The sequence below is a fragment of the Haliotis asinina genome, chromosome 5 (genome assembly GCF_037392515.1).
Source record: "Haliotis asinina isolate JCU_RB_2024 chromosome 5, JCU_Hal_asi_v2, whole genome shotgun sequence".
NCBI classification, from domain to species: Eukaryota; Metazoa; Mollusca; class Gastropoda; order Lepetellida; family Haliotidae; genus Haliotis; species Haliotis asinina.
Window position 1 is genome coordinate 68,431,577 of NC_090284.1, and position 27,605 is coordinate 68,459,181.

The 27,605-nt window shown below is 40.6% G+C and overlaps 1 protein-coding gene across 2 annotated transcripts; it reads right to left on the bottom strand.

Moving 5' to 3' along the window:
* Nucleotides 1-63: 63 nt before the first annotated feature.
* On the bottom strand, nt 64-27,574 carry LOC137285128 (la-related protein 7-like). 2 transcript variants are annotated; one of them, XM_067817348.1, is made up of 14 exons: nt 27,439-27,544; nt 26,357-26,396; nt 25,854-25,961; nt 25,247-25,325; nt 24,745-24,845; nt 19,931-20,011; nt 15,742-15,906; nt 12,192-12,285; nt 10,424-11,039; nt 9,758-9,885; nt 7,804-7,901; nt 5,295-5,439; nt 4,376-4,470; nt 386-545 (listed from the first exon to the last, which is right to left on the bottom strand). In XM_067817348.1, the coding sequence occupies exons 3-14, from the start codon at nt 25,956-25,958 to the stop codon at nt 474-476; spliced, it is 1,779 nt and encodes a 592-aa protein (XP_067673449.1). In that variant the 5' UTR covers nt 25,959-25,961; nt 26,357-26,396; nt 27,439-27,544; the 3' UTR covers nt 386-473. The 2 variants fall into 2 exon arrangements, with proteins under 2 accessions (XP_067673448.1, XP_067673449.1); XM_067817347.1 differs by lacking the exon at nt 26,357-26,396 and having other exon boundaries at nt 64-545; nt 27,439-27,574.
* Nucleotides 27,575-27,605: the final 31 nt, after the last annotated feature.

Consider the following 27,605-nt stretch of genomic DNA (forward strand, 5'->3'; position numbering starts at 1 on the left):
TTAAGAATCAGTGATTTACAGTGTGATTAGGCTGTGTGACAAAACATCCAAAGTTTGAGATCATTGGATGAAGATCATTGGATGAAGATTTATTTACAAAAAGAAACTGGTCCACATGTATTTCATACCAAACTATAGCATTCTACATCATAGAATTTAAGAACCCCTGGGGGACACAACTTTCTGCAGAAGATAAAAGGATTAACCCTGCTGCTGCTGCTGCTGCTGCTGCTGTTGCTGTGTATGACCCTTAACATACTAATACTATCTAACATTATTTTAAATTGGGATGCAGCACCAGAAAATACATTCTTCTGAGAGTGGAAGGTAAATAAGTTCATCTAGGGAAAAGTCAATACTGACACCATCCACAATACCACTAAAAACATGTTGAAAGAACAAACTTTATTTCTGAGGGTCTGGTTTCAGTCATGCAGTCACTCTCCTTTCACACTCCATCACACAGTATTGCATCAGTCTTCAAACACAATGTGCTTGTTCCTCTCAATCATCTCGGCATTGTGTTTGTGAGCCTTCTCGATCAGCTGGAAAAGACAGATAAGAGAGTGCTGATGTGAAGGGAAACACAAAAAATTACTACAGCATCTCTTATTATCATGATATTATTTTGTAGAATAAAAGTAAACTGGGAAAGCACTATTAACACCATTAAAGCTATGTATTAGCATGAGCAAAGCATACAACCCTGCCAGGTGAATGAATCACTGTGCCTTAAAGAATGAATAACTCTGATTGACACAACTAGTTCTCCATCCCTCCAGTATTTTTTAACCAGTTTGAATACTTAAAGTAAAATTGTGACAGAGTGTACCGGTGAAAATGTAATTTTCTGAATAAAATTGATATTTTATACTTATCCTGACTCATGCTTATCCTGAGTCATCTCCTCCCTCAATGCAAAGATAGTGGAACACTTGAAGTTCCCTCCACCTGAAGCAGACGTACAATCACATCCATTTGAACTTTTCTTCTGCAGCAATCGCTGCTGGAACATGATGATATATAGATCAGGTAGCATCCTGCTAGTGTCAAATACAACTGTATGTCAAGATTCCTATCAAGACAAGTTGCGACCATTCACATGTACAAGTTGCTTCCTTACTGCGTCATACTCTCTGGGTCACTCATGCTAGTCTGTTCGAGACGCATGGACTCTCAACCAATTTACTCTGCAGAACATCTTGGTCTCAACACGTCATGTGATAAAGAGTCAGATTTTAGATAGCTAGTTGGAGGAGGAAACTAGTACATCTATAGCAACTCTTTCTTCATGATGTCAGTGTTTGTAGTAGGTTTTGTACGAGTACGTGCAGAAATGAAATAATATATGTGTAGTCCAAATCTTTTGCGTGTGAAATGTTTATAATGGTCCTGAATCATTTCAAAATATATTGTTTCTTTATATGTTGCTGTTTCATAAATAAGTAGATCAGAAATTATGCGTGCAAAATATGCAAAATGTTGCCTAGGAAGACTGGAGGCGAGAACGCGTAAGCGTTCATTCCTTCCAATGAGATGCTGAGAGTAACTGTTGTCCATGCAGACAGATCCAGTACTGGTGATGCAAATTTTGGTATCTGTTGAACCTGGTGGCAAATAGGTCTATTTGCATTGCTCCGAATGTCAGACAGATGAGTCACACAACTCCTGATGTATCCACTCTGTTGAAGATAGTTGTAGAGGGCGTGATATAGCTTCTGCCATTATGTTGTATGCACCTGGGATGTGGCATGCCTTTATGTAGAGATTCAAGTTGTTGACGATGTCCAAGAGTTGAAAGTTAGCTTATCAACATGTGAGATCATGTTGAACCTTGCTTGTTTATGTAGAATGCTACTGTTCCTCAATGCAGTCCACCATTGTCATACTGTGTTGATTACAATTTTCATCTCTAGAGGGTTGACATGCAGAGTGGGTTTCGTTGCTCATCCTGTTTCTTGCTGCTACCTCGTTTTCCAGGTGGGCACCCTAACCTTGCAGTGATGCATCTACATAGAGATGATTGTTGCAGTTCAGCTCTGTCAAATAATAAGTCGTTGTGGTATCGGAGAGAGTAGAACTTGCGGTATCATGGTTTGAATCTTATCTCAATCCTTTCGTGTTGTGAAGATTCTCTTTCCCCAGAATTTAGAACTTGCATCAGATCCAAGTCCAACATCATAAATAATCTTCTGATAATGTGATACCGTTCGGTGTACACCCATGCTCGTTGCTGCAGTAACGTTTCAATCAGCTCAAAATACATGAAGACAGTTGGGGTGAGATAATACGAACAGGTACACACTTCATCTGCAATGAAAATGTTGGTACCAGAATCACTTCCGTCTTCGAAGAGCAATCAGATTCAAGATGTGATGTCACCGATGTTGTAGAGAAATGATCATCATGAAAGGTTGTGCAATCGGTGCATTTCGGAGATACACGAGTGAGCGTGTGCATAGATGACTGAGTAGAAGTGCCTTCCGCCACTTAGTACTGACGTAGGTAGACTGTCCTGTTCGTTGTGTCAGCATTCTTCAACTAGAAGATTATATAGTCGTTATCTTATATAGATGTTGCAAAGCAATTCCCACGCTTCCCCTCGTTAGTACATGTTGATTGAAGTAACCAGGTTTCATAAAGTGTCGAAATAATCTTGTTGAATTCCTTGCCACTGCCATGACAACCGGATGTTAGTGCCAGATGCTTGGGAATGAATTGTTGTTCCTTTTTCGTAGTAAGTAGAGTAGCTAAAATCGTATTATATTCTTCGAAGGTGGAAACTTCAGACGTTAGACGGCCAATGTTAGTATGCTGATTCCGCATGCGTTGGTCTTATAGAATAGTTTGCATTCCCCAAATGCGTTTGCATTTAAAGGATAAAGATCCATGTTCAACAGTGATGACAACCCGCATCTCAAGCCATAGTGTGGCAAAGCATGTGGGAACCCTTCCTGCTGATATGCTGAAGGTTGTTTGAGGGCAGTCGCCGAGTCAATATAAAGTAAATATCCGAGCATGGAAGGATAGGATGTGTTGATGCTTATATTCTTTGCAGCATAGGAAATCATAGGTAAGTTGTTCAGTACCGCAGATATCAGCATAATCGGACGGAAGGTGAAGATGTCAAGTTCTTGTAGATCACCTTGTAGGTGAGGGTGTCATAGGACTCCTTTGATAGTGGAGTGAGGTCTAGCTCAATCGTAATCCAAGATGTAATCTGTGGGTCTTCTTTTTCCCTCTGATGTAAGCTGGCGACTCTCCAGTGAGCCATCTCTGTTCTTCTGAGATTACATTCGTGAGTGGTCTGGAAGAGTTTGTTGAATGTCGTCCCTGCGCCGAATGTCGGAGTGATCTTCATGTCTGCATGTATCCCTGGAGTGGTTGCCAATCTGTGAATGCTTCCACGCAGGCATGCATGTGGAGACCATTTCCGACAATGTTGATGAACAATGGTGACTTCTGTGACGATTGGGGGATGCAGATAGTGAAACCTTGTGGCTGAAGCAGGATACGTTAAGGGTGAAGGGTGCATCCTCTAAACTGTTCACACAGAGCATCCCATAACTGCGCTGCGAGCTGTAGATTCGCAGAAGCATTGGACATGTTAAGTGTACATGTTGTCGATGTCTGCATTGAAAGAGATAGTCTCTGAAGGTTGCAGCGTTGTTGCACATGCAGCAGATGAAGGTCTAGTAGACGCTGTATGTTGCGTTGATTCCCTGAAGCTCTGTACCTCAGGTAGTAGGAATCAAGATTCGTCATCCATTCTGACGATGACCTCTTCTGGGACTAGGACCTAGTCTCCATGTTATCCTGACAGCACCCCTGGGGTACGTCTGGTGATAAACTATAAACTATTAACCATGCAAGTAGGGAATAAATATACAGAACAGCCGCAGACAGCCATAACCTACACCAGAAGCATGATTTCATCAGTGACAATGTAATCTCACATGATGAAATACATATTCAATAACATAAAAAAACAAATTTATCAACCATAATGATAATTTATACAGATCAAAGCTGTATTCCTCTAAATATTGTGTAAAGGACCGAAATACAAAAGAATATTAAATGCTGTATAGGGACTCAAGTTGATGCCAACAGTCTTGTCGGGCGATAGAGGAGAGAGTGACTAACAAGGCTTATCATGTGACCGATGTGGCAGCAAATGGGAAGGCTGCCCGTGGGTGAGAGTGATTGTACGTCTGCTTCAAAAGAGGCGAACTTCAAGGAATTTCAAGTGTTCCAATATCTTCGTACAGAGGGAGGAGATAAGCAAATAAGCATGAGTCAAGATAAGGAAAAATCACCATTTTGGCCATACAGAGGGGAGAAATGCTAGCGTCTATTCATTCACACAACAGACCTTCTGTGTTCCTCTTTTCTTTGTCCTCGTCTTCTTCCTGAATTTTTCCTCTCTGTCTGCCTTCAGCTTCTCCCAGTACCTTTTCTCGTGGTCTCCTGAAATATGAATCAGGGTAAAAATGTGAAAACTGTGATACAAAGGTCGAAAGTATAGTACAAAAATTAGCATCTCACATAAAGTGTCAGTGAGAAAGTTTACACTCAGTATACAGGTGAGGTGAAACAGAATTAACATCCACTTTACAGGGACTCATTTTGCCCTGCGTCTCTTAAATTATGCAAAATTTTAACAAATATTTTAATTACCATGTGTACCTGGGATGCACAAGATACTCACACAAGTGAAAATAGAAAATGACTGTGTCAGTGAAGACTTCATATTTGCAAGTAAACATTACTAGACAAGATTATTTACATTTTCAGTTGCTTGGCATCAGTTCTGTACACGTTTTTGGATTAGGTCATTGATTTTTTTACATGACAAGCAGGAGGGGTTACTTACTTTGTACATTAATTTTAGTGGGGGTCATTCACAAATGTACATGCAGCTCAGTAAAAATCATTATCCCCAACACTAGCCATAAATTATGAACTGTCCCTTAACAGAATTCTAGAAAAATAAATTCATGATACATGCAAAACTTGAAACTGGTTTTTTTTCTGAATCAAAGGAAACTATATTGATTCACTTTTTGATGAGATTAGACTCAGTGTTTCAAGGTGTGATGGGACTCAGTGGGACTCAGATGGGAACCAGTACAACAAGGTTCAACATTCAGTCTACTTGTATAGGTGAGGTGAAACAGAGTTTAACATCCAGTCTACCTACATTAATGAGGCGAAACAGAGTTAAATATCCTGTCTATCTGTAAAGGTGAGGTGAAATCGGGTTAACACTCTGTTTGTAAAGCATGACCTACCAGTAAGCAAGTTAAAAGTATGGTTTTCAAGGAGGAATTCTGAGATCTTCCTTGCACTCTCCTCATCATTACAGCGGATGTTGCCAGACAAGGCATTATCCTTGATGTCGAAGTAGGCAACACCAACTTCCCGGGGCAACTTTTCCTGCAAATGTCAAATGACAGGTATCAATATTACTTAGCTTGGTAACAGTCTAATAATCTACACCAAAATGTTATTTTCTGAATAAAATTTAAATTTTATACTTATCCTGACTCATGCTTATGCTTATCTCCTCCCTCTATGCAATGAGAATGGAACACTTGAAATCCCTTGAAGTTCCCTTCTAATTGAAGCAAACACAATACACTCACCCATAGGGTGCCTCCCTTACCCACCAATATGATCAAGACCAGCCATGCTTGCCACTCTCTCCAAATTTCGTAACCAACACGAGAATTACTGGGAATACAGTGTGCCTGAAAGGGGCAGTTGTGAGGGCTTGATGTCTATGAGTCAGGATATGTATAAAATATCAACTTTATTTGGAAAATTACATATTTTTCCTTATCCTGGCTCATGCATATTATGCTTACAGAACCTGACAAAACAGTAGGCAGTAGGTCAGGCCATGCTACATTCTATTGACTGCCACACAAATACGTGAAGTACTTCCTCCCTTTCGGGAACTATAATGGCAATAGTTCGGTCCTGCTCTTCCAATATTCATCTGTGCGATGGGGGAAGATCACATCCAGTCGAACTTGTCTTCTCTTGAAGCATTCGTTGACTAGAACATGATGCTATATAGATCAGCTAGCATCCTACTAGTGTCTGATGTGATTGTATGTAAAGATTTCCACTCAAGACAAGCCGCGACCCTTCTTCATGTACAAGTATCTTCATTACAAGTACGCGGCCATAATAACTCATGCTAGCCTGTTCAAGATATGCACATGGACTCTCAACAACAAGTGGCCCAAACTGGTGAATGCCAGTGACGTCATCTGTTGCGATGTCCCGTAGTAGTGATTGGCAAACACTGCATTTGATTTCCCAAAGCAGCCCTCCATTACCGTTGTTAACGAGCAGTTTCGAGTGAGTGTCGATGCCAAATTCTCTCACTTCGTGTGGATTGGAGACTCACAGAAGTTCGAGTCCAACTGTAGGCCCTCAGTATAATGGCTCTCATCCCTACTAAGATAGTGTTGTGGGATACTTCCGTAGGTGTCTCAGTAGATATTGGGATGAACAAGCGCTTGAAATGTTGTCTCCATGTTTTAGTACGTTAGAGATATATTTTCAATGCTCTGACTGGGCATTATGACAAATCCTGTGTATCGTGCGGCCTGAGGACTGTAGACAATGTTGGGATGTGAAATTGTCTGCCTGATTGTCCAGGCAGCTGATTTTTGGCGATTAAATACCATCTCAGTCCTAGATGTACAATCTCACAATGACTGGAGTCAAATCACCTGTGACTGAAGTCCAGAGCATGTATTTCTGACATCCGTGCTGCTGTTGCTACGGCGAGTAGGAACAGGAAAAGTGCACAGCAAACAGTGAACAGTTTGCACAAAGGACATATTACATGCAGATCAACTGCCGACAGCCATAATTTACATTGGGAACACGATTTCATCAACATTGACCAAGTCTAAGTTGATGAAAAAAAAAAAAATGGTCCAAAACACAAGAAAATTTATTATTTTACATAAAGACACTAGCAATTACAATCCGAAAATCGAATAAGACATAATTTAGATTATGGGACTGAAATTATAGAAAAAACTTATTGCTGTATCAGGACCCAAATTGCTTCCACCCATCCTCCGGCAATGAAGGAGAGAGTGACAAGCAAGGCTGGTCATGTGACTGTACTGGCGGAAAAGGAGGCTCCTGATGCATGTTCACTTAGAAGGGAACATCAAGGAACTTCAAGTGTTCCACTGTCTTCACATAGGAGGAGGAGAAAAGCATAATAAGCATGAGTCAGGATAATGAAAAATTAAACAAGTAGTCATTATCCATAAATTTGTAACCACTGTTTACATAACCATTAAAAAAACTATTGTAGCTTATTTCCTGATTATGCACCTTAAACATAAAACTACAGGGTGACTCACTATGTATCACACATGGTTTCTGTGCCATTAATAAATTCAGATGATATTAAGATGATATGTGAGTGTTTGTAATCAATTCAAACATATTGAAGATTCAATTTTAATGTCCAAATCCCTAGCAGGACTGGACACTCTACCTCACGGCCGTCGGGCCAACAAGGATAGAGGAGTTGAATTATCTGTTTATAGTTAGGCTTACTGACATTAACCTGATTTTACTGCCGCTTCAGTCACTGTTATGAGGCTTCATTACATGATCATTTAATTGTCCATCATTGACGGTTTATAGACATAATAAAGCTCTCCTCCTCAGTTATGGTTGGGAGAGTAAACCCTGATCATTATTCTTTTTTTTCTGAAAAACATAATGTTTGCTATGAAAGAGTCGCCTCTTGTCTCTCACCTTCAGTGTCCTCCTGTTCATGGGGTCACTACAGGTGACCTGCACTATGACCCCAGGCACATACTCTATGTCTGGCCGAGCTGCACCTTTAGTGACACCTGTAAACAAGGCACACTTTATTAACCTTCTCAATGCAGTCTGATGGGTTGTACAAGGATTCATCTAAGATTCAAATCCTTAGCAGACAAACTGGGATAAAAAGTGAAAACATCAACATAACTTCCTAACATATAACAGAGACTTCAGTTTCACTGACATTTGCTCCAGACCTGGGTTTTGATTTACATTTAGTCCCAGAAATAAAGTCACCTTATTTAATAACACAGTACACAAAACAGAAAATAGAGTTAAAAAAAGAACCCTATACAGTTCTTAAATTCGCTACGGCTGACAGAACCTAGACCATGTAGACTTAAATTGGACTCCATTTGAAATATCGTCTCATGGGTAAGACTTTTAGGTCTTCTGAAAAGACTGACATAAATGTCTGGCATTATCTGTACCTCTGCCTAGCAACCTGTCATCTGAGTATGGTAGCACTTCTACAGAGGAGACAATAATGAACTGACCATGAAACACCCTGATATAAAAATTAATACAAGAGTCATCCGGCCCCCATATATTTGAAAGGACAAATCATCGGACAGTTACTTGTTGTGTGTTTAGACAAAGTCTGAATTGTTCCCATGGAATTCATGAAAAATATAAATGCCATATATCTGTCATCAGAAAAAGTCACCATTTCAAGATCTGTCTTGTATATCTGCCAAGATGTTTCGAAATATTGAAATAGTTTTCGAGCTGTGTTCCAGAAACGAAGTCAGAAACATGTTCATGGAACCGAGAAAATAATACATCGAAAAAAAAGGAAATAGCAAAAGGCACCACTTTGGGGTCTGCCACACATATCTACCAAGTTTTACTGACAGATATTAAGAAGTTTTTGAGTTCTGCTCAGTAGTATAGGGAATGGGGGTTCTAAAACACTTTCAAGAAAAGTCTCTACAACTTAGTATTTGCTATGCTAAGTAGCTTAGCTACAGCTAAGCAAATACTAAGTTGTAGAGACTTTTCTTGAAAGTGTTTTAGAACCCCCATTCCCTATACTACTTGCTCTAGAAACGAAACACACCTCTCACTTTTGAGAGTAAGTCAAAAACGTTTCCATGGGAACTGAGAAAATGATAAATCACTAAAACCTGGAAATAGTAAAAGGCACCACTTTCGGTTCCAATTGATATATTTACTAAGTTTTGCTGAAAAATATTAAATGTTGTTTTGGGTTCTCCAGAAACGAAGCCCATACCTCCATTTTGAGTCTGAAATGTTTCCATGGAAACCAAGAAAATGATAAATCACAAAAACCTGTAAATAGCAAAAGGCACCACTCTGGGGTCTGCCACACATATCTACCAAGTTTTACTGTCAGACATTTAGAAGTTTTAGAATTCTGCTCCAGAAACGAAACACACCTCTCACTTTTGAGACTAAGTCCACAATGTTTCCATGGAGACCAAGAAAATGATAAATCATAAAAAACTGTAAGTAGCAAAAGGCACCACTTTAGGTTCTGACTGATATATCTACCAAGTTTTGCAGAAAAATATTGAACGGTTTTTGAGTTCTGCTCCAGAAACAAAGCCTGCCCCAGACTAACACCAAAATGTTCCATGGAAAAACAAAAAAAAATTAAAAATGCCCAAACTCTGTAAATAGCAAAAGGCACAACTATAGATTGAGATCATTATACCTATTAAGTTTGGTCTAAAAATATTGAACGGTTTCTGAGTTATGCTCTGGAAACAAAATGATTACGGATGGATGGACGGACAGACAGACAAGGCGTCGACTATATCCCGCCCCATTACATGCCGGGGGGATGAAAAACCTTATACCAAGGATGAACTGAAGCCTAATTATTCAGGGTGATCTAGTCTGTTAATTCTTCACTTACCTCCTTCCTCCATCTTGTTCTTTTGTTCCTCCATCTCCTGCCGCTGTTTCCGTAGCGACTGTTTGAGGGCAGCCATGTTTGCCTTCTGTTGACTCAGGTACTCTTCTCTTAGTTTGAGCCACTCCTGCCTGGAAAAAGCAATCGGTCATAGATAGAAAGATGGGATATGGCGCACATATCCACAAACTAGTGCATGCTCAAGCTGGTATTCATGTCAGAATATTTTAACCTTTTAAATGTTGGGGATTTTCCTAATTAAAAACAGTTGCAACCAAACTCATGCTAGGCTTCAACATTCCTTGTCATTATTGTTTCTCTATCAGGGAGGTGGAATAGCCTTGTGGTTAAAGTGTTCACTTGTCATGCCTGATAAATGGGTTCAATTCCCAACATGGATGCAATGTGTGAAGCCCATACCTAGTGTCCCCAACCGTGATGTTGCTGGAATATTGCTAAAAAAGATGTTTAACCATACTCATTCACTCTTTTCATTTCCCATCAGTTCAAGAAAATGGAGTAAACATATTTCAGAAATTTGTGGATAGTTTAAACATTCAAATGCCAATCAAATTTTCAAATTTCTGTCACTTGTGAATGAATCAATGAATCAGGTAAAATCTAAGAACTGGAAAGATTGCTTGTTCCCCAACAACAGTCTGAACCTACTTGGTGATGACCTTGAGTTGTGGTGGTGGGATATCTTTCTCTTTGTTCTTTTTCTTCTTAGTCTTCCTGCGAGTTCTCTTCTTATTTGTATTAACATCTCCTGTCTCTGCATCAACCCCAGAATCATCTGGTTTTGACACTTTAGCTTGTGGCGCTGAAAACTCGCAGCTCTCTCGACTGTCTGATGTTCGTTTACGTTTCCCTCTTTCAGATTTTTCTTTCTCCACAAAGGAAGAGTCTGTGTGCTCAGAATCTTCCTCAAGAGATTTGTTTGAATCAGAAAGCCTCTGCTTCTTCCTCTTTTTCTTCTTCTTCCCTTCTTTTCTGTCATCTTCCTCTGATTTGAGCCCATCTGACACAGACTCATCCAGTTTTCCTTGTTCCTTAGTGCATGAACCTTTACCCATGTCCTTACAGACCTCCTTCTTCTTCTCAGTCTCTTCTCTGCCATCACTCGATTCTGTCTTCCTCTTCTTGGCTGGGACAGAATCAGAGGAGCAATCGATGCTGCTCTCGCTAGTGTGTCGTCGCCGCTTCTTGTGCTTCTTACACTGTTTCTGTACGGGTTCGTCGTTCTCCTTTGACTTGTCAGTGGTGTCCATGTCTTCATGAGAGTCTAAAAAGGTCAAAATGTACTGAAACAGTTTAGCCATTGAGTAGTTACTCATGTTATTCACATTTACCACTGTTCTGGTATCCCACACCTTTCTAAGCTACTTGGTGCGAATTCTTCACAAAAGTTACATATTTGTCAAAGTCTGGGCTGGGTCCCATGAGCTGACAGGAAGAACACACTGATGTCTGTGTTTGTGTACTTTAAGAACAGAGACATAGAATAAAACAAAATACACTATGACTGAATTGAAATGGAAGTGAAAGTACAGTCCTGGCAAGTAGTATATATAACAGTAGGTACAGAAAGCAAATGAAAGTTAGATAAATGTTAGATAAGTTAGAGTAGTTAGAAGAGCAACCGCGTTTGTCAGTTCAGAGTTTGTAACGTCTTCGTCTACACAGATCCACAGTGGGGTCTCATTGGCCAAATGAATGTGACTCACTCAGCAGTAAATGGGTACCCGGAAGGACAAGATGGTAATGCAAACCTTCTAGCACCAGACCAGGCTGCTTGAATTGTATACTCCCTCAAGGAGATAAAATGTCAAGTGTAAACTGATCCACCGACTAGGGTAATGTTGTAGATATATCATGGCTACATCACCCTCGATATCTCCAGGGGATACGTTCCGATAAGTCTCCACTATACCCTGGACGTTACGGCTCTGCCAGATAAATTTATTACCTCCCTTGACTGTCTTTTCATCCAGTCAGGTATCTACACTGGCAAGTTGAGCGAACCAATCACAACTCACTTTCGTTTTTTTAATTATCTAACCGATTATACTTGGTAACACAAACCATGCAGAGGTTCTGTGGAAGAGGTAGAAGGCGTTCTTGCATATGTTGTTTTAAAGTTTCGGACCTGTCAATTTGTTTGTATGATTTCCCTAAAATCTGGGACGCACTGTGGGCAAACCTTCTTTGTTGACACTGGCAAGCTTATTGTTATAACAGCGGCCTAGCTGATTGGCTACTGTGAGAAGGCAAAGGGAGGTAATAAATTTATCTGGCAGAGCCGTAGATGCGTCCAGGGTAGAGTGGAGACTTATCGGAGCGTAAACCCTGGAGATATCGAGGATGTGGCTACATATGCATGTTGAAGTATTTATAAACTGGAAAGCAATACATTAGGTGAAACAGTGCAGCTGACCTTGTCCGGATTTCTTCTTGAGCTGGTACAGCATTTTGTTCCACTTGGGGAATCTCCCGGCCTTGCCTGACATAGGTGGTGGGTTATGCAACATCTGGGCAACAGAACCAACTGTACTTATCAGATCAAGGAATACCATGTTCACTGATTTTGCAAAGGGTTTAAGAGTTTCAAATAATTATACAAACCTGTAGAGGTTATGAATTCTTCGAAGAATGTCCTTCTTGGGGTACATATAAGCATTTTTATGTCCATTAAAAAGCCCTACAACAGTTGTAACTATTTTGATAATAAAATATTTACAAAACAAAAAACTCATTTTTGTCTTGTGGGACCACCTTTACAGGGCCCTCCAGGCCCCCTACAGCCAAGAGCAGGTAACTCTAGCCATCTACCTCGCACCTCACTTTTCATGCTGAATGTATCAGACAGAATGAGGGAAGGCAGGTGGTCGTACCCCAAGGAGGACATTCTTCAAAGAATCATAACCTCTACAGGTTTGTATAATTCTTTTTCAGAAGAAGTCCTCCTTGGGGTACATATAAGCATTAAACAGACTCCCGAAGCTAAACAAATGGGAGTGGTATTCTGTCTGACAGCACAGTCCATTCGTTCGAAGTGCAAATCTACAACAGACGGACCTGGTCACCTGACCGCTGATGCCAATCAAGGCGGGGGCGTGACAAAGTTGAGGACCCGCTTGTCAAAGCTTATATGCCCATTGGCTAGCTACAGAATTTGGGAAATCCCAAATCACAAACCCCACCCTGGAGACCTGGACGTACAGGAAACTTGCCAAATTGAACCTTGTCCATACCGCATTAGCAAGGAAAGCGGGGAAATGGAAAGGAAAGTAAGGCATCCAGCCAAGGGAGGGGGGTGGGGACTATAAAAACCATTACCAAATACAACCACCGATAAAATGGGAATGGGAATTCTGTCCACTGCAGAGAACTGACTGACCGAGCAGAGCACGTTCTCGTGAGTGTCTGTCCAGTTGGTAATGACAGATGATAAGTTCCGGGTCTGAAGATATGACGTGTAAATCGCTAACACACAAGACGTTACCGCCACTTTAAAAGCCATTTCCAACTTAACAGTTGTAACGACAGGTTGGCCAAGTCATAAACGAGAGGAGTGGGCATCATTCCAATACTCTAGACAAATCTCATGGAAGACTTCTAACGACTGGACGCTGTCTGTCCATGCCTGCAAGAAAACACTGTACCAAGGGGTATTGTCCCAACAATGCACCCTCGACGGGTATGTGGAAGGCTGAAATAGCCTTGGAGTAGCCTTGAATAGTAGAAGCAGCTTAAGCCAGATTCTAATCTAAAACTCCAACACTTCAACCAAGGGATAAAAAATCCCTCTAATTCCAAACCAGCGCACATAACAGACCCATGTATCCTCATACTGTACATTCGTGGGATCCCTCCATGAAGCCAGAATTATGCCTGCAACTGATGCAGGAATTCCGCTCTATTTTCCTTTATTTCCAAACCAGCACACATAACAGGCCCATCTATCCTCACACTGTACATTCGTGGGATCCCTCCACGAAGCCAGAATTATGCCTGCAACTGATGCAGGAATTCGGCTTGCTTGGAAGTGATTCCGCACAGTAGCCAGGCCATCCACTGAATCCTGGGATTGGGGTGTGGCTGGCCGTTCTGGGATAGTAGATTTGGTCGCTGTGGTAACAGTACAGGCGGCTGCACTAGGGACCTGAGTATTACCAGGAACCAGCATTGAGACAACCACAGATGTACAAGAAACACTAGAATCCGAGAACAAAATACAGGAATCTGATTTGTCACCCCAAACGTAAACAGGACGACCCGAACAACTGGGAGATAATCCAGAATATTTCCTGATCGAGCAACCACTCATGGGGAGGTAAAACACATCGTGAGAGCGCATCTGCATGCACGTTGTCTAGCCCTTGGAAATAGACAGGCAGGATGAACTGATCGCACCATAGCAGAAACTGCCACGCCTCCTGAAGAAGTGACGAAAACACCGTGCCGCATTGCCTCAGAATGTATGACATCGTCGTCTGGTTGTCCATCTTATGAACCACACGGCTTCTAACCTGATCCATGAAGTGTTCGAACACCAACCTGCCTGCTCTCAACTCTAGCACATGTGATGCGCAAAGTCACCTCATGCTCTGGCCATAGGCCAAACACTGAGGTCGCCCAGGACACCCCACCTCTCAGACCAAAGGCCAGACACTGAGGATGCCCCCCACCCTGTGAGGAAGGCATCCGTCTGAAATGTGAGTGACGGCACTGGAGTCATCAGACGTAAACCTTCGGATTCGCGCGCCAGATGTGAATAGAACTCCATGAGCGGCTGTGCTAACATGGACAAGGTAATTTCCACGTACCCGTCTCCTGTGATACCAGCTGCCTCTGCAGGAAAGCGAGGTAGGCAGAGTGTACCGCAAGTTGCTGCAAGGCATTCCAAAACTGCTCCTCAAAGGAATGGTAAGCTGACGCCTAACTGGCTAAATGACCCTCCAAGCGTGACTGAGGCGTAGACACCCTCGGCAACAACAGGAGGGTCAAATAGCGCATCCTCTCCCATTGAGTAGCAGTGGTTGAGTGCCGGGAGATCAGTGAGCTGCAACCCGACACAATACTGAATAGGATAAACGACTTCGCTAATGAACGAAGGTAATACGAACAGCTGGATCTCGGCTACCCTGCATGGAGTAAATGCTTCACCATGCTTCACATGCAACAGGGACGATCTGAGCGAGAAGCCGAGTTGTCCGAATCGGCCTACCCTTGGCTCACCAAAGAACCAGGAAGCCGAGACCCCATGGGATCGGCTGCTGAAACAGGGACCCACAGTGCACTGTGGAGAAGTGCACTGTGGAGACTGTTCAAGAACCACCAGTTAGGCTGCCGGTGACCAACAGTACAAGACCCGATGGACCAGTGCCAACAAGCGAAACTGCACCCGAGTCGGTGCTCGGTACAGAACCCTCAGAACAAGCGGGGAGGCCATCAGCAGACCTGGAGCTTGGATTTGACATTACCCCCAGGGACAGCACCCGTGCCTGAACCTAGACCCAAGGCTTGGGTGCCCCCTACTCTCTCTCTCATAAACAACCCCAGACCACCAAGATCAGAGGAACGGAACGAGCAAAATATAAACACACGGGCGATAATAGATTGCCAAAATACACTTAACCCAGCTAAACAACTTTATTTTCAAGTAAAAGCGGACAAATGCAAGCAACAAGTGTGTCCCTGTCGTAAGGATTTTTAATGGGCACAAACATGCTTATATGTACCCCAAGGAGGACTTCTTCTGAAAAAGAATTAAAGAACTGAATTCTTAATTTAAAAACTTAACTGTAAAACGTCACAACTTTTGAGAAGTAAGTGTCAATTACAGTCAATTATTGCCTGAAATTTTTTCAATAACTAGTACTGTGCGACAGACACTTATATTCAGACATATTTTACAAAACAGAGTTGTCCACGTAGTTCCACTGTAGACAAAAACACTCCAGCTTACAAGCCAACAGTCTCACCTCACAAGCTTTGGTAGCCTCTTGTTTAGAGGCAAACTCAACAAAGCCAAATCCCTTGAGATCTCCGGTACTCTTAAACCTCGGCAGACTGACGTATTGGACATTGCCGCACTGTGAGAACAGACTTCTTACCCACTCATGGTCGATAGTACGGGGCAGATTCTCCTGGAATGAGATTTTAAGGCTTGATTCATCATGTAAAGAAATGTGGTAGTCTTCAACATATACGTTATTTGCATGAGACAATAACACATTTTGTTTTTAAAAATGTAATTTTCTGAATAAAATTGATATTTTATACTTATCCTGACTCATGCTTATTGCTTATCTCTTCTTCCCTGGCGAAGGTAGTGGAATACCTGAAATCCCTTGAAGTTCCTGTCTAAAAGAAGCGAATGTGAAATACACTCACCCAAGTGTAGCCTCCCCTTTTCCCAAACGGTCAGCTGACTGACCATGCTTGTTACTCTCTCCTTGCAAATCGCCCGACACAAGAAGTATAGGAATTCAGCGTGCATGTGAGGGGCGGCTCGGAGGGTTTTCGTCATGAGTCAGGATAAGTATGTATAAAATATCAATTTTATTAAGAAAATTACATATTTATCCTTATCCTGACTCATGCTTATTGCTTACAGAATCCGACGGAAACGGCAGTGGGTCAGGCCATGCTGGATTCTGCTGGCTGTCAAAATTTAGTCCAACAGTTCTCTCCACCCCCCCCGCAACGGGAACTTGTAACAGTGATGTAACAGAAAAGTCCTGCTCTTCTAATATTCATTGTAGATTCTGGGGGATCACATCCAGTCGAACTTGTCTTCAGAAGAAGGCTTCGTTGACTGGAATGTGGTGACATCGAAAGTAACTAGTGTCCTGCTAGTTTCTGATGCAACTAAATGTCAAGATATTGTAATCAAGACTAGTTGCGACCCCTCTTCATGTACAAGTATCTTCATTACAAGTACAGGGTTCTAATCACTCATGCCAGTCTGTTCAAGATGAGCACATGGACTTTCCACATTCATAGTCCACACAGCCTCTGGATTCCACAAGTCACATGATAAATCGGGTGAGTCAACTCAGCACCTTCGGGGAACTGTTAGTTGCTGAGCAACGACAAGTGGCCCAAACTGATGAATGCCAGAGACGTCCTCCGTCGCTGTGTCTCATAGATAATAGTTGGCAAACGCCTTGTTTGACTTCCAAAAGCAGCCCTCCATTATAGTTGATATCGACCAATTCCAATGTAGCGCTAGTGTAGAGGCCAAGGCTCTGACTTCATGTGGGTTGGAGGCTTGCGGAGGTTCCAATTCTGCTGCTTCATAGGTTCTCAATATCACAGCTCTGATCCACACTGAGATAGTGTTGCGGATACTTCCGTAGGTGTCTGGATATATGGATAAACAGGCGCTTGAAATGTTGCCTTCTAAACTTGGTACGTACGATGCATATCTTCAATGCTCTGACTGGACATAGTGATAAAGCTTGAGTATCATGAGGTTCCAGGATTGAAGATAATACTGGTATGTGGAATTGTCTATCCAGTTGACCTGGCAGTTGATTTTTCACAATAAAATAACATCGTGGACCTGGATCAGCTGTCTGCTGACGATTTGCATCAAAGCTCGTGCGGCTGAAGTCTAGAGCATGAATTTCTGACATGTGTGCAGCTGTAGCTAAGGCAAGTAAAAAACAGCGTCTTCTGAATCAGCAGTTCAAATGAGGTCCGATCAAGCGGTTCGTATGCATCACTTGTGAGATGTTGAAGTACGATGTTTAGATCCCATGCTGTTGTCGATGGACTTGATCATCATGACTTCTCTGAAGTCTTGGGCGATCATCCTTGCTACCTCTTCAATCTTGTTGAGGAAGTAGATTCAGTCCTGCAGAAGTTGAGACGAGGTGTTCGGACGTAAACTGCTGATCCTTTTGCTGAGTGAAGAAAGTTGACAGGATCATTCACTCTTCCTCATTCTCAGGATTGCTGAACTTGAGATGAGAGTCTCGTTGACGGCTCTAAATCCAGCCCGTCCGAATGTCGTCTACTTGTAAGATATTTGCGGGAATGATGATCTCGTATGCCTTGTCTACATCTGGTGCTCTGATGGAGGGGTCCACATGGTGAAGAGGGAAGTGACGAGCGTTGAAAGGTGGCATATGCTGTTGTTGACACCTAGATGCTGACTTGAATGCTGTAGATAACTTCCCAGAAATCGTAGATATCAGAGCTATCGTCAACGCATGTCTTCCTTCTCAGTCCTCTAAGTGTTGGGCTAGTTGGAATCCTTAGATGGCGAGACTTATCCATAATGTGACTTCTCTATCCAAAAAGAGGGCTTCCTCCGGAGATGACGATCGGTAGTATCTGTCTTCATCCTTCCATGAGTGGCACGCATTTGATGGATGCCAATGATCCTTCTTATGTGAGTCCAGGTCTGAAGGGAACGACGAGTGCTGACAGCGCCTTCATCGAGCTGGGGAGACTGATGAAGATCTTCTTCATTGATGAGTAGACCTGTTAGACTCACCCACGTGGGTGCACTCCCCTGCACGGGTGCACTCACTCGACGTAGGTAGATCTCTCTCCTGACTGCGACGGGTATGATAAGGATGACGGTGACAATCCTTCTGAGCAGGTGCGTGCACACACCACCTCTTCATCCTCTAGAGTGAGTGCAGATCTAGTTGAGTGCTCACACGGCGCAGCAGTCGACATAGTTGAAGATTGTAGTCTTCATTCTTCTTCAGCCTGACCTCCACGCTCAATCTGCATGAAGGCGTCTACGTTGAGTGCAGTCACAGCCTGACCTCTAGAGATGTCTGCTGTGATGACCTGGAGCAGTGACAATGCAGTTGTGGCCGATCTAGGAGCAGCAGTCGATGTAGTTGAAGACTGTAGTCTTTGTTCTTCTTCAACATGACCTTTCCAAGCTCATGTTGCATGAAGGCGTCTGCGTCGAACAGCTGTGTTGAATCAAGTGACGGATGACTCATAGAGATGTGTGCTGCGATGACCAAGGCTGCTGATGAAGTCTACGTTGCTCTAAGTGTAGAAGCATCAATGGCGGCTCATCGTAAATATGACGTTCCTGCAGAGGGACGATCTTGTCACCACAGGAACATCAACATTCTTCGATGACTTTGTTGCAGTTGACTTCGTCTTCAACGACGATGGTGATCCAGAAATCTTAGGCTGCGACGGCCTCGTTCCTGATGAAGTACTCTTCTGTGGTCTAGGGGACGACTTGGTGGGCCCAAGGTATAACCATGTGGACACGCCTGACTGGTAATTGGAATGAAATTCCTCAGTTAATGAAAAAACGAGAGAAGCTAAATCATCCGATTAGACATGACTAATGAAAGCCAACGTTGCCTGTCCCTCGCACGCCTGTGAAAAGAACGAATTTATACAATAGATTTAAATTTACACTGTAAACACGATTTTATCAACTGAGACTGAGTCTCAGTTGAAGAAATATGTGCTATATCAACACACAATAATCACAAATAAACAAATTGTGATACATATACGTAAACAAATACTGCATACGACATAAATATAGTTAAAGGACCGAAATAGTTGAAAAACTTATCGCCATAGTGGAGACTCCAGGTAACTCCAACCACCATTGTCGGGCGATAAGGAGAGAGTGACAAGCACGGTTCTGTCAGCTGACCGTTTGCGCAAGAAAAGGGGAGGCTACACGTGGGAAGGGAACTTCAGAGATTTGAGGTATTCCACTACCTTCACCAGGGAAGAGGAAATAAGCAATAAGCATGAGTCAGGATACGGAAAAATTAGATACCTCTAACTATCAATCCTTTTGGTTATGGGTTAACAATGACCTACACCATGCACACAATAACAACATGGTGAATGGGAGTTATCTTGCCTGGATCATTCAGCTGGAAAACATATATTGCAACTGTAACTTATCTGATGCTAATACAACTTGTGAAAGAATCGTTGTTTCTCATAACACTGGAAGGGAATGTGAGATTGGCATGGCGTAGATGGCAACACAACATTACAAAACACACTTCACTTCAAGTTAAGACATATTTACAAAGACTTGTGAATACACAATCTATTCAGGAATAATTCACATTAATTAGAATTATTATAAGCCAATCCAACCAGTATGTGTGCTTCATTAACCATAATGCCCCTCACAACATAAACGGAACTCACAACATAAACAGTTCTGTCATCCACATCAGGAACACTCTGAATGGGCTGAATTCTCTTAACCTTTGTCTCACTGTTATTAACCTGCAAAACACAAACATTAACCTGCTACAGAAACAATTAATACTTCATCTACAAAACACAAATACCAATCATTCACCTATGGTGAGTGAGTTTAGTTTTATAACGCACACAGTAATATTCCTGCTAAAAGGCGGTGATCTGCAAATAATTGAATCTGGACAAGGCAATCCAGTGATCAACAGCATAAGCATCAATCTGTGCAATTGAGAACCAATGAGTGAGTGAGTGAGTTAAAATTTAATGTCACATTGGCAATATTTCAGCCATATCGTGACGGGAACGGAACATTAAAATGGAATATATGAGTATTATAACAATCAGTCGACGAAGGACAGTAAAACAACTAGAACATCACAGAAATGAATGTAAAACTAGTAGCTATGCCTAAAACAATTTATCTATAGAGGACAATACAATATAAAACCGGGCTATAGATTGCCAACAACTAAAGGTTGATCACCATACTAGGGACCATGGGGACTTACAGTACTTTTGCTACCTGCATGGACCCTAGCTGGATTTACATCATCCCCTCAGCCGTCAGCAATTTCGGAAATCTAGCCATACAATAAAAATACACTTATACTACCATTAAAAACGTGGAAATTTAGAATTTACTTTGTATGTTTGTGGACTTACGTACCCTCTCAGGAGGACAATAATTTTACAATACTTCAACCCCCTTTGAGGGTACAGCCACCAACAATTCAAGTTACTAATTCAAACTACCAGTCATTCAAATACATCTATTTACAGAAACATATTATTCAAAATTCAACCAAAAAATCAATTTCTTTTAAAAAACCTATAATTAAATGAGAATTAACGCTGGTAAAAAGATCCTTAATTGTTCTAACTGTAAAATACTTATCCCTTGTGATGGAGAATTCAACACAGTCAAGCAGAATATGCTTGACCGTGACTCTCTCATCACAAGGGATACAAAATGGAGGATCTTCACCTTTTAACAGGTACGCATGAGTGTATCTAGTGTAGCCAACACGACATCATCGCAAAATAACCTCTTCAAATCTGGACTGACAACTCAAGTGGGTATAACCAATGTAAGGTTTTGTCTCATGTAATTTATTGATACCCACTTGGGTGTCCCACTTCTTTTGCATCAGATCACGGATATAAGATCTAATGGTGGCTTTGTAATCACTATAAGGAATAAGAAGTGGTGTCACAGATTTGTTGAGTGCTGCTTTAGCAGCAAGGTCAGCCAGTGTGTTACCAGAAATGCCTACATGGCTGGGTAACCAACAAAAGACGATGTCGTATTGGCCAGTAGCAAGATCATTATACAATTCAATAATTTCTATTAAAAGTGGATGTTTGCAAGAAATATTTTTAATAGCCTGAAGGCAAGAAAGAGAATCGGAATAGATTATATATTGTTTACGTTTCGGGTGTCTTTGAATATATTTGAGAGCTGTTAATATGGCGTTAGCTTCAGCTGTAAAAATAGAACTATTATCTGGTAATCTAGAAGATATTGTTCTGGATCCAATGACAGTGGCACAAGCCACTGCGCCACCGTCCTTAGACCCATCTGTAAATAAGGGTTTGTAATTGCTATATTTATGCTTTAATTGATGATATTCTTGTCTATATTGTAAGTCATTTGTTTCTGATTTTTTAAAAAATGTTAATGTTAGGTCAACTTGTGGCCTAACCAACTGTCAAGGAGGAGAAGAAAGAAGACGGGAAGGCGATATACTTTCCAATACCGGCAGAAGAAATAAATGGTTTAATTCTGTGCCCAAGAGGTGGAACAAGAGAAGACTTTTTGTTATACAAATCCTCATAAAGGGGATTGAACACACAGTTATAGGCAGGGTTAGATTCATTAGAATATAATTTAGTAATGTATTGTAAAGACAATTTTATACGACGTTGAGTAAGAGATGGTTCATCGGCCTCAACGTAGAGACTATCAATAGGTGAAGTTCTGAAAGACCCAAGGCAAAGTCTTAAGCCTTGATGGTGGACAGAATCAAGAAGTTTAAGGATGCTGTTGCAGGCTCCACCATATACGATGGAACCATAATCGAGTTTCGAACGTATGAGTGATCAATACAGGTGTAAGAGGGTTGCTTGATCCCCTCCCCACTTTGAGTTGGAAACAACTTTCAACAAGTCAAGAGCCTTCAAGCATTTAGTTTTAAGGGACTTGATATGAGGCAGAAATGTTAAATGGGAGTCAAAGATTAGGCCCAAAAACTTGGCCTCCTTTACAACTTTGATGGGAGTGCCATCTAGAGATAGTTCAGGGTCCTTATGTGGTTTATATTTTCTGCAAAAATGTATACAGTTAGTTTTGGATTTAGATAATTTAAAGCCGTTTTCAAGACACCATTTATTTATTTTGTTTAAACACAACTGCAGTTGTCGTTCAATAGTATGCATATTTTTCCCACGACAAGAAATATTAAAATCATCCACAAATAACGATCCATCAATTGAATCGTTTAAAACTTTTGATAAACTGTTTATCTTTATGCTAAAAAGTGTGACAGACAAAATACTGCCTTGTGGAACACCCTGATCCTGATTGTAATGATCAGACAGGGTAGAACCCACTCGAACTTGAAACTGTCTGTCATTTAAAAAATTTGCTATAAATTGAGGTAAACGACCTCGCAAGCCGTAGTCATGTATGTCTCTTAAAATACCATATTTCCAGGTTGTGTCATATGCTTTTTCTAGATCAAAAAAGATAGACACAGCATGTTGTTTATTAATTAGTGCATTTTTAACAAATGATTCTAAACGCACTAAGTGATCGACAGTACTTCTGTTTTTATGGAAACCACACTGTATATCAGTTATAAGGTTATTTGTTTCCAAGTACCGAACTAGTCGATTATTTATCATGCGTTCCATGGTCTTGCAAACACAGCTAGTTAATGAAATCGGACGATAATTGGATGGATCCGTATGATCACGTCCAGGTTTAGGTATGGGTACTACTATGGCGTCACGCCATGAGGGAGGAAAGTTACCCGATGTCCAAATATCATCAAAAATATTGAGAAGAGTTTCTAGGCAGGATTCTGGTAAGTGCTTCAGGAGTTGATAATGTATGTTATCAGCTCCAGTAGCAGTGTCATGAGCTTGATCAAGAGCAGTATGGAGTTCATGAATAGAAAACGTTTCATTATAATCTTCCCCATTATCAGAATTGAAATTAATAGTTTTCTTTTCTTGTTGTTTTTGATATTGCTGGAATTTTGGTACATAATTTGGAGAGGAAGAGTGTTTAGCAAGGGTTTCACCTAGTTTATTAGCAATATCTGATTTATCAGTAAGCAATTGATCTCCATGTTTGAGATGATGGACAGTAGATTTAGTACCTTTACCTTTGATTTTCTGGACCATGTTCCATACCTTGGACATGGGTGTCCGAGAATATATATTGGACACATAATTTTGCCAAGATTGGCGTTTGTTTTGTTTAAAAGTACGCCGCGCTTTAGCATTTAAAATTTTAAATTTATTTAAATTATGTACCATAGGATGGCGACGGAAATAATGTTCTGCCTTTTTCCTTGCCTTCCTAGCTTGTTTGCACTCATCGTTGAACCATGGTTTTCTTATGTGTGGAACTACAGAGGAATTTGGTATACACTCATCAGCTATGGAATTCAGTTCATCAGTAAAACATTTAATAGCATCAGGAACGTCAATAAAAGGTTCGGGTTTAAGTTTTTCAGCACACAGTGTTTCATATAAAGTCCAGTTAGCCTTTGATGATGGAGGAACATCAGATGGAGTTACAGCTTTTAATATAGTAGGAAAATGGTCACTTCCACAGAGGTCATCGTGGACTGACCATTCGAATTCATTTAATAGTTCTGAATTTGTAAGTGACAAGTCGAGAGCAGAATAAGTCCCTGTACCTGATTGTAAATATGTGTTGGAACCATCATTATAAATACATAAATCATTGTCAGAACAAAAGTCCTCCAACAATTTACCTCTAGTGTTTGTATTTACACTACCCCAGAGTGGGTTGTGGCCATTTAAATCTCCCATTATAATACAGGGCTTCGGGAGCTGATCATATAGAGCTTGAAGATCGGTTTTGGCAAAAGCCGAAGATGGTGAAATATAAAGAGAGCATAGCGTAAACGCTACATGTAAAATAATTCTCACTGCAACAGCCTGCATATTAGTATTAAGTGAAACAGGGCTTTGAATAACGTTTTGTTTGACTAGAATGGATGATCCGCCAGTGGCCCTATCACCCAGAGGTGAAAAACAATGATATGCATTAAAATGACGAAGGTCAAATGCATCTGTTTGTTTTAAATATGTCTCTTGGAGACATAACGCTGAAGGTGTGAAATCTTGGACTAATAGCTGTAATTCATGTAAATTAGTAAATGAGAACCAATGACGTGTCAACCGAGTCAGTAAGTCTGTCCACCCAATCCCATTCGTCTCCTCTTACAACAAGCATGGGTTACTGAAGATCAATTCTAACTCGAACCACGAGTTGGCATGAACCTTAAGGAAGTGACTTGTGGAAGTGTTTGAAATCTGCTTTAGCTCACCCAAGCTATTCACCATTCGCTTGTAAACACAAAAATCTATCACACAGATGCTTACTGCCAGAACTCAGATTAAGGATTAATGTGTGACTACATAACAACTGTTATAGCTAAATGTTGACAGGAAAGACCAACATAAGGGAAATGGGGAAGTTGACTGACTCATTAACATACCTCTAACAGTTTTGATTTCTTTAAAGACCTGGCAATTGTCTTGATGTCATCTGTCAGCTGACGAATCTTGTTGAACTTTAAGAATATAGTTATGTCTATATCTGAAATAAAAAAACACATTCTTTACAGTCACTAGACTAAATACATAATAAATCAAAAGAAGTCTAGATGAACAGGACATACAGACTGCACAGTCATTGTTTCAAATGTGGTAACAGCAAACAATATCAATAAGATTTACAGACTAGTTTTTCTCTAGCAACGTATGTACTGAATGTATACACAAGTATGTAATTTACTGACTACATGTGGGCAAGTTTGATTTTATGTACCCTATTGAAGAAGGGAACTTCAACTGATTTCAAGTTTGGATAAAAGAGGGAGACAAACAAATAAGCATAAGTCAGGATAAAGAAAAATATATGTTGTACTATGTGTAAAGCTTATGTACAATATGCATCTGACATTGGGAACATGTTGTGATGGATCCAAATGATCTTACATCCATCCTCTGTCTTTCCAATCTCTTTCTTCAAGAATCTGTCCTTTTGTAGATTTGAATCACTGAAGTAGAACTCCATCTAAAACAGAGATGTATGATCATGGACTTCTAATGTAGCAATGTGTGACAGCATTTAGATTCATTAAACATGACACAACAAAATAAAAATCAAAATGTTCTTTTCTCCCAATAAACTTACATTTGCAAAAACAATAATTTAAAATGTTCAGCATTTCTCCTAAAATAATGTAACATTGGGATAGGTTTCACACTGTGTAACTATGGGTCTGGAGCAAGATCAGTTGAGTTCGTTGCTTTTCATACCTGTTCTAGTTTATTGAATGTATATTCAGGGTGACGTATGCATGTCAGTTAGTAATTTTGTTTTTTGATGGGGTATGGGGTATGGGCAGAACTCTAACCATGGCCCTGTAAAGCGTTATAGGTGATGATGGATAAAACAAACACCTCATCCTGGCATACAGCTACATAATGACATTAAATCCAAAGTCAAATTTTCAAACATTAGAGAGTAAATACTAAATGCTCATGAAATGTATAAATGTTGTCAACATTCTAAAGGAAGCAGTCAGGAGAAAGAGACAACCTGAGACTGGATTTTCTTCCTCATTTCTTTCATCCGTTTCCTTGGTTTCTTGGTCTTGGCAGCAGCTGCATCTGGATCATTTCCATCCTCAGCTGACAGAGGCATGACCTAGCAATATAATTGATACTATTGTTACAGTGTTCTGACATTAATATTTAGTGATTTTGATTTCCAAGATACACAGAAAAATTCATAAAGCCACATAAGAATGCATAAGAGAATGGTATTTTAGAACAACTACAAGTCTCACTATATCTGTTCATATATTCAGTTAGTATTATTTCACACGTCATAATAACTGTTGTATGTTGACAGTATTCTTTGAGTAATCAATACCTTTTCTGATGAACACCAGTAAGACGACATTATAAAAACTTTGGATTTATGATACAAATAGGCAAGGGTGCATGGCAGCATACTGCATCCCAAAGTGAGCAGAATTTGATGTTCTGGAGATTTTGATGGGAAGTATGTGTGCAATCAGAGTGCACAAACAGTTTCACCTGTAGGGTGGATGCCCAGTTCTTGTTGTGGGAGGTTTTACTGGCAATAGAAATCCAGAATTTAAGTTACGCAAAGTGCAAATAATTATCAATATTATTTACACAAGATCGTTAACACCACTTCAGATGCAAAATCAATTGCCTGTTTAACAAAAGATAGCGTGGGAGATTCAGCAAAATCAGTCTGCTAGTGACAGGTTATGTATAAAACAGGATGGCACGTGATCAAAACAGTCTCTCGCAGTGCGTAGGTAAAAGTATGGCTCATCGGCAAAAAAACATACAAAATACACAGATGTGGTAAGCGGGTACAGTTTTGCCCAAACAATGTCATTAATGCTATTTTTGTAGGAAACACATGATATTTTTGTGAAGTAGATGAATATATCTTTATCACTTAATGTTAGCAAAATCAAAACTTTAAATGATATTTAAGATAAAAATTATGTTTTTGTCTTATATAGTCAAAACCTCTAACACCAGGATATTAGTATTTCTAAGTACTACTAGATTCTTGGAATTCAGCTGGTTCAACAAGAAGTTGACTTGAGCAGTCAATGATGTTGGTGCCGTTCTGCTGGGCTGCTGTTTTAGCAATAACCCGCTACTCACATACTGCTAAATTAATGTGATTATAAACAAAACAACATATCCGTTGATTGGTAGTCACCACAACATGTAGGGTGTTAAATATCAACTAATTAATTAAATCACATAAATCAACTCATTCATTAAATCACATAAATGTGCTATGTGTATGAACTGTTGTGAACATTTAGTATCATCCAGTCGATTAGGGTATTGGCACACACCCCATTGTTGCCTCGATTATTCCAAGAACAGTTGTTAATGTTATCAAAGCGATCACTCTTGCATTTACAATGTGTATATTCCGCTTCCCACCTCGTTATAACGCGAAGAAACGCTGTCATTCTAAAACAGTTTCCATCCGACGATATTCGTAAACACGAAATTATGATGTGAGAGGATATTGATAATATGCTTTAAGAGTAAACTCTGGGTCTTCTGACAAACTCCAACCCAAAATCAATCGAGGCTTAAATATCTACTCCTCGTTGTACCTTTAAATCCATCTCAGCAGCTGACAAACGAACGTCTTCTAAGCGACCTGACTAACTTCGTTCACTGATCTAACTTCTTTCGTAAAAGAGATAAATAAATCACCGCGCTTGCTCCGGAGAAGTTTCTCAGTTATCACACCATTCATTGGTGTTTCGGGAACTTTTAA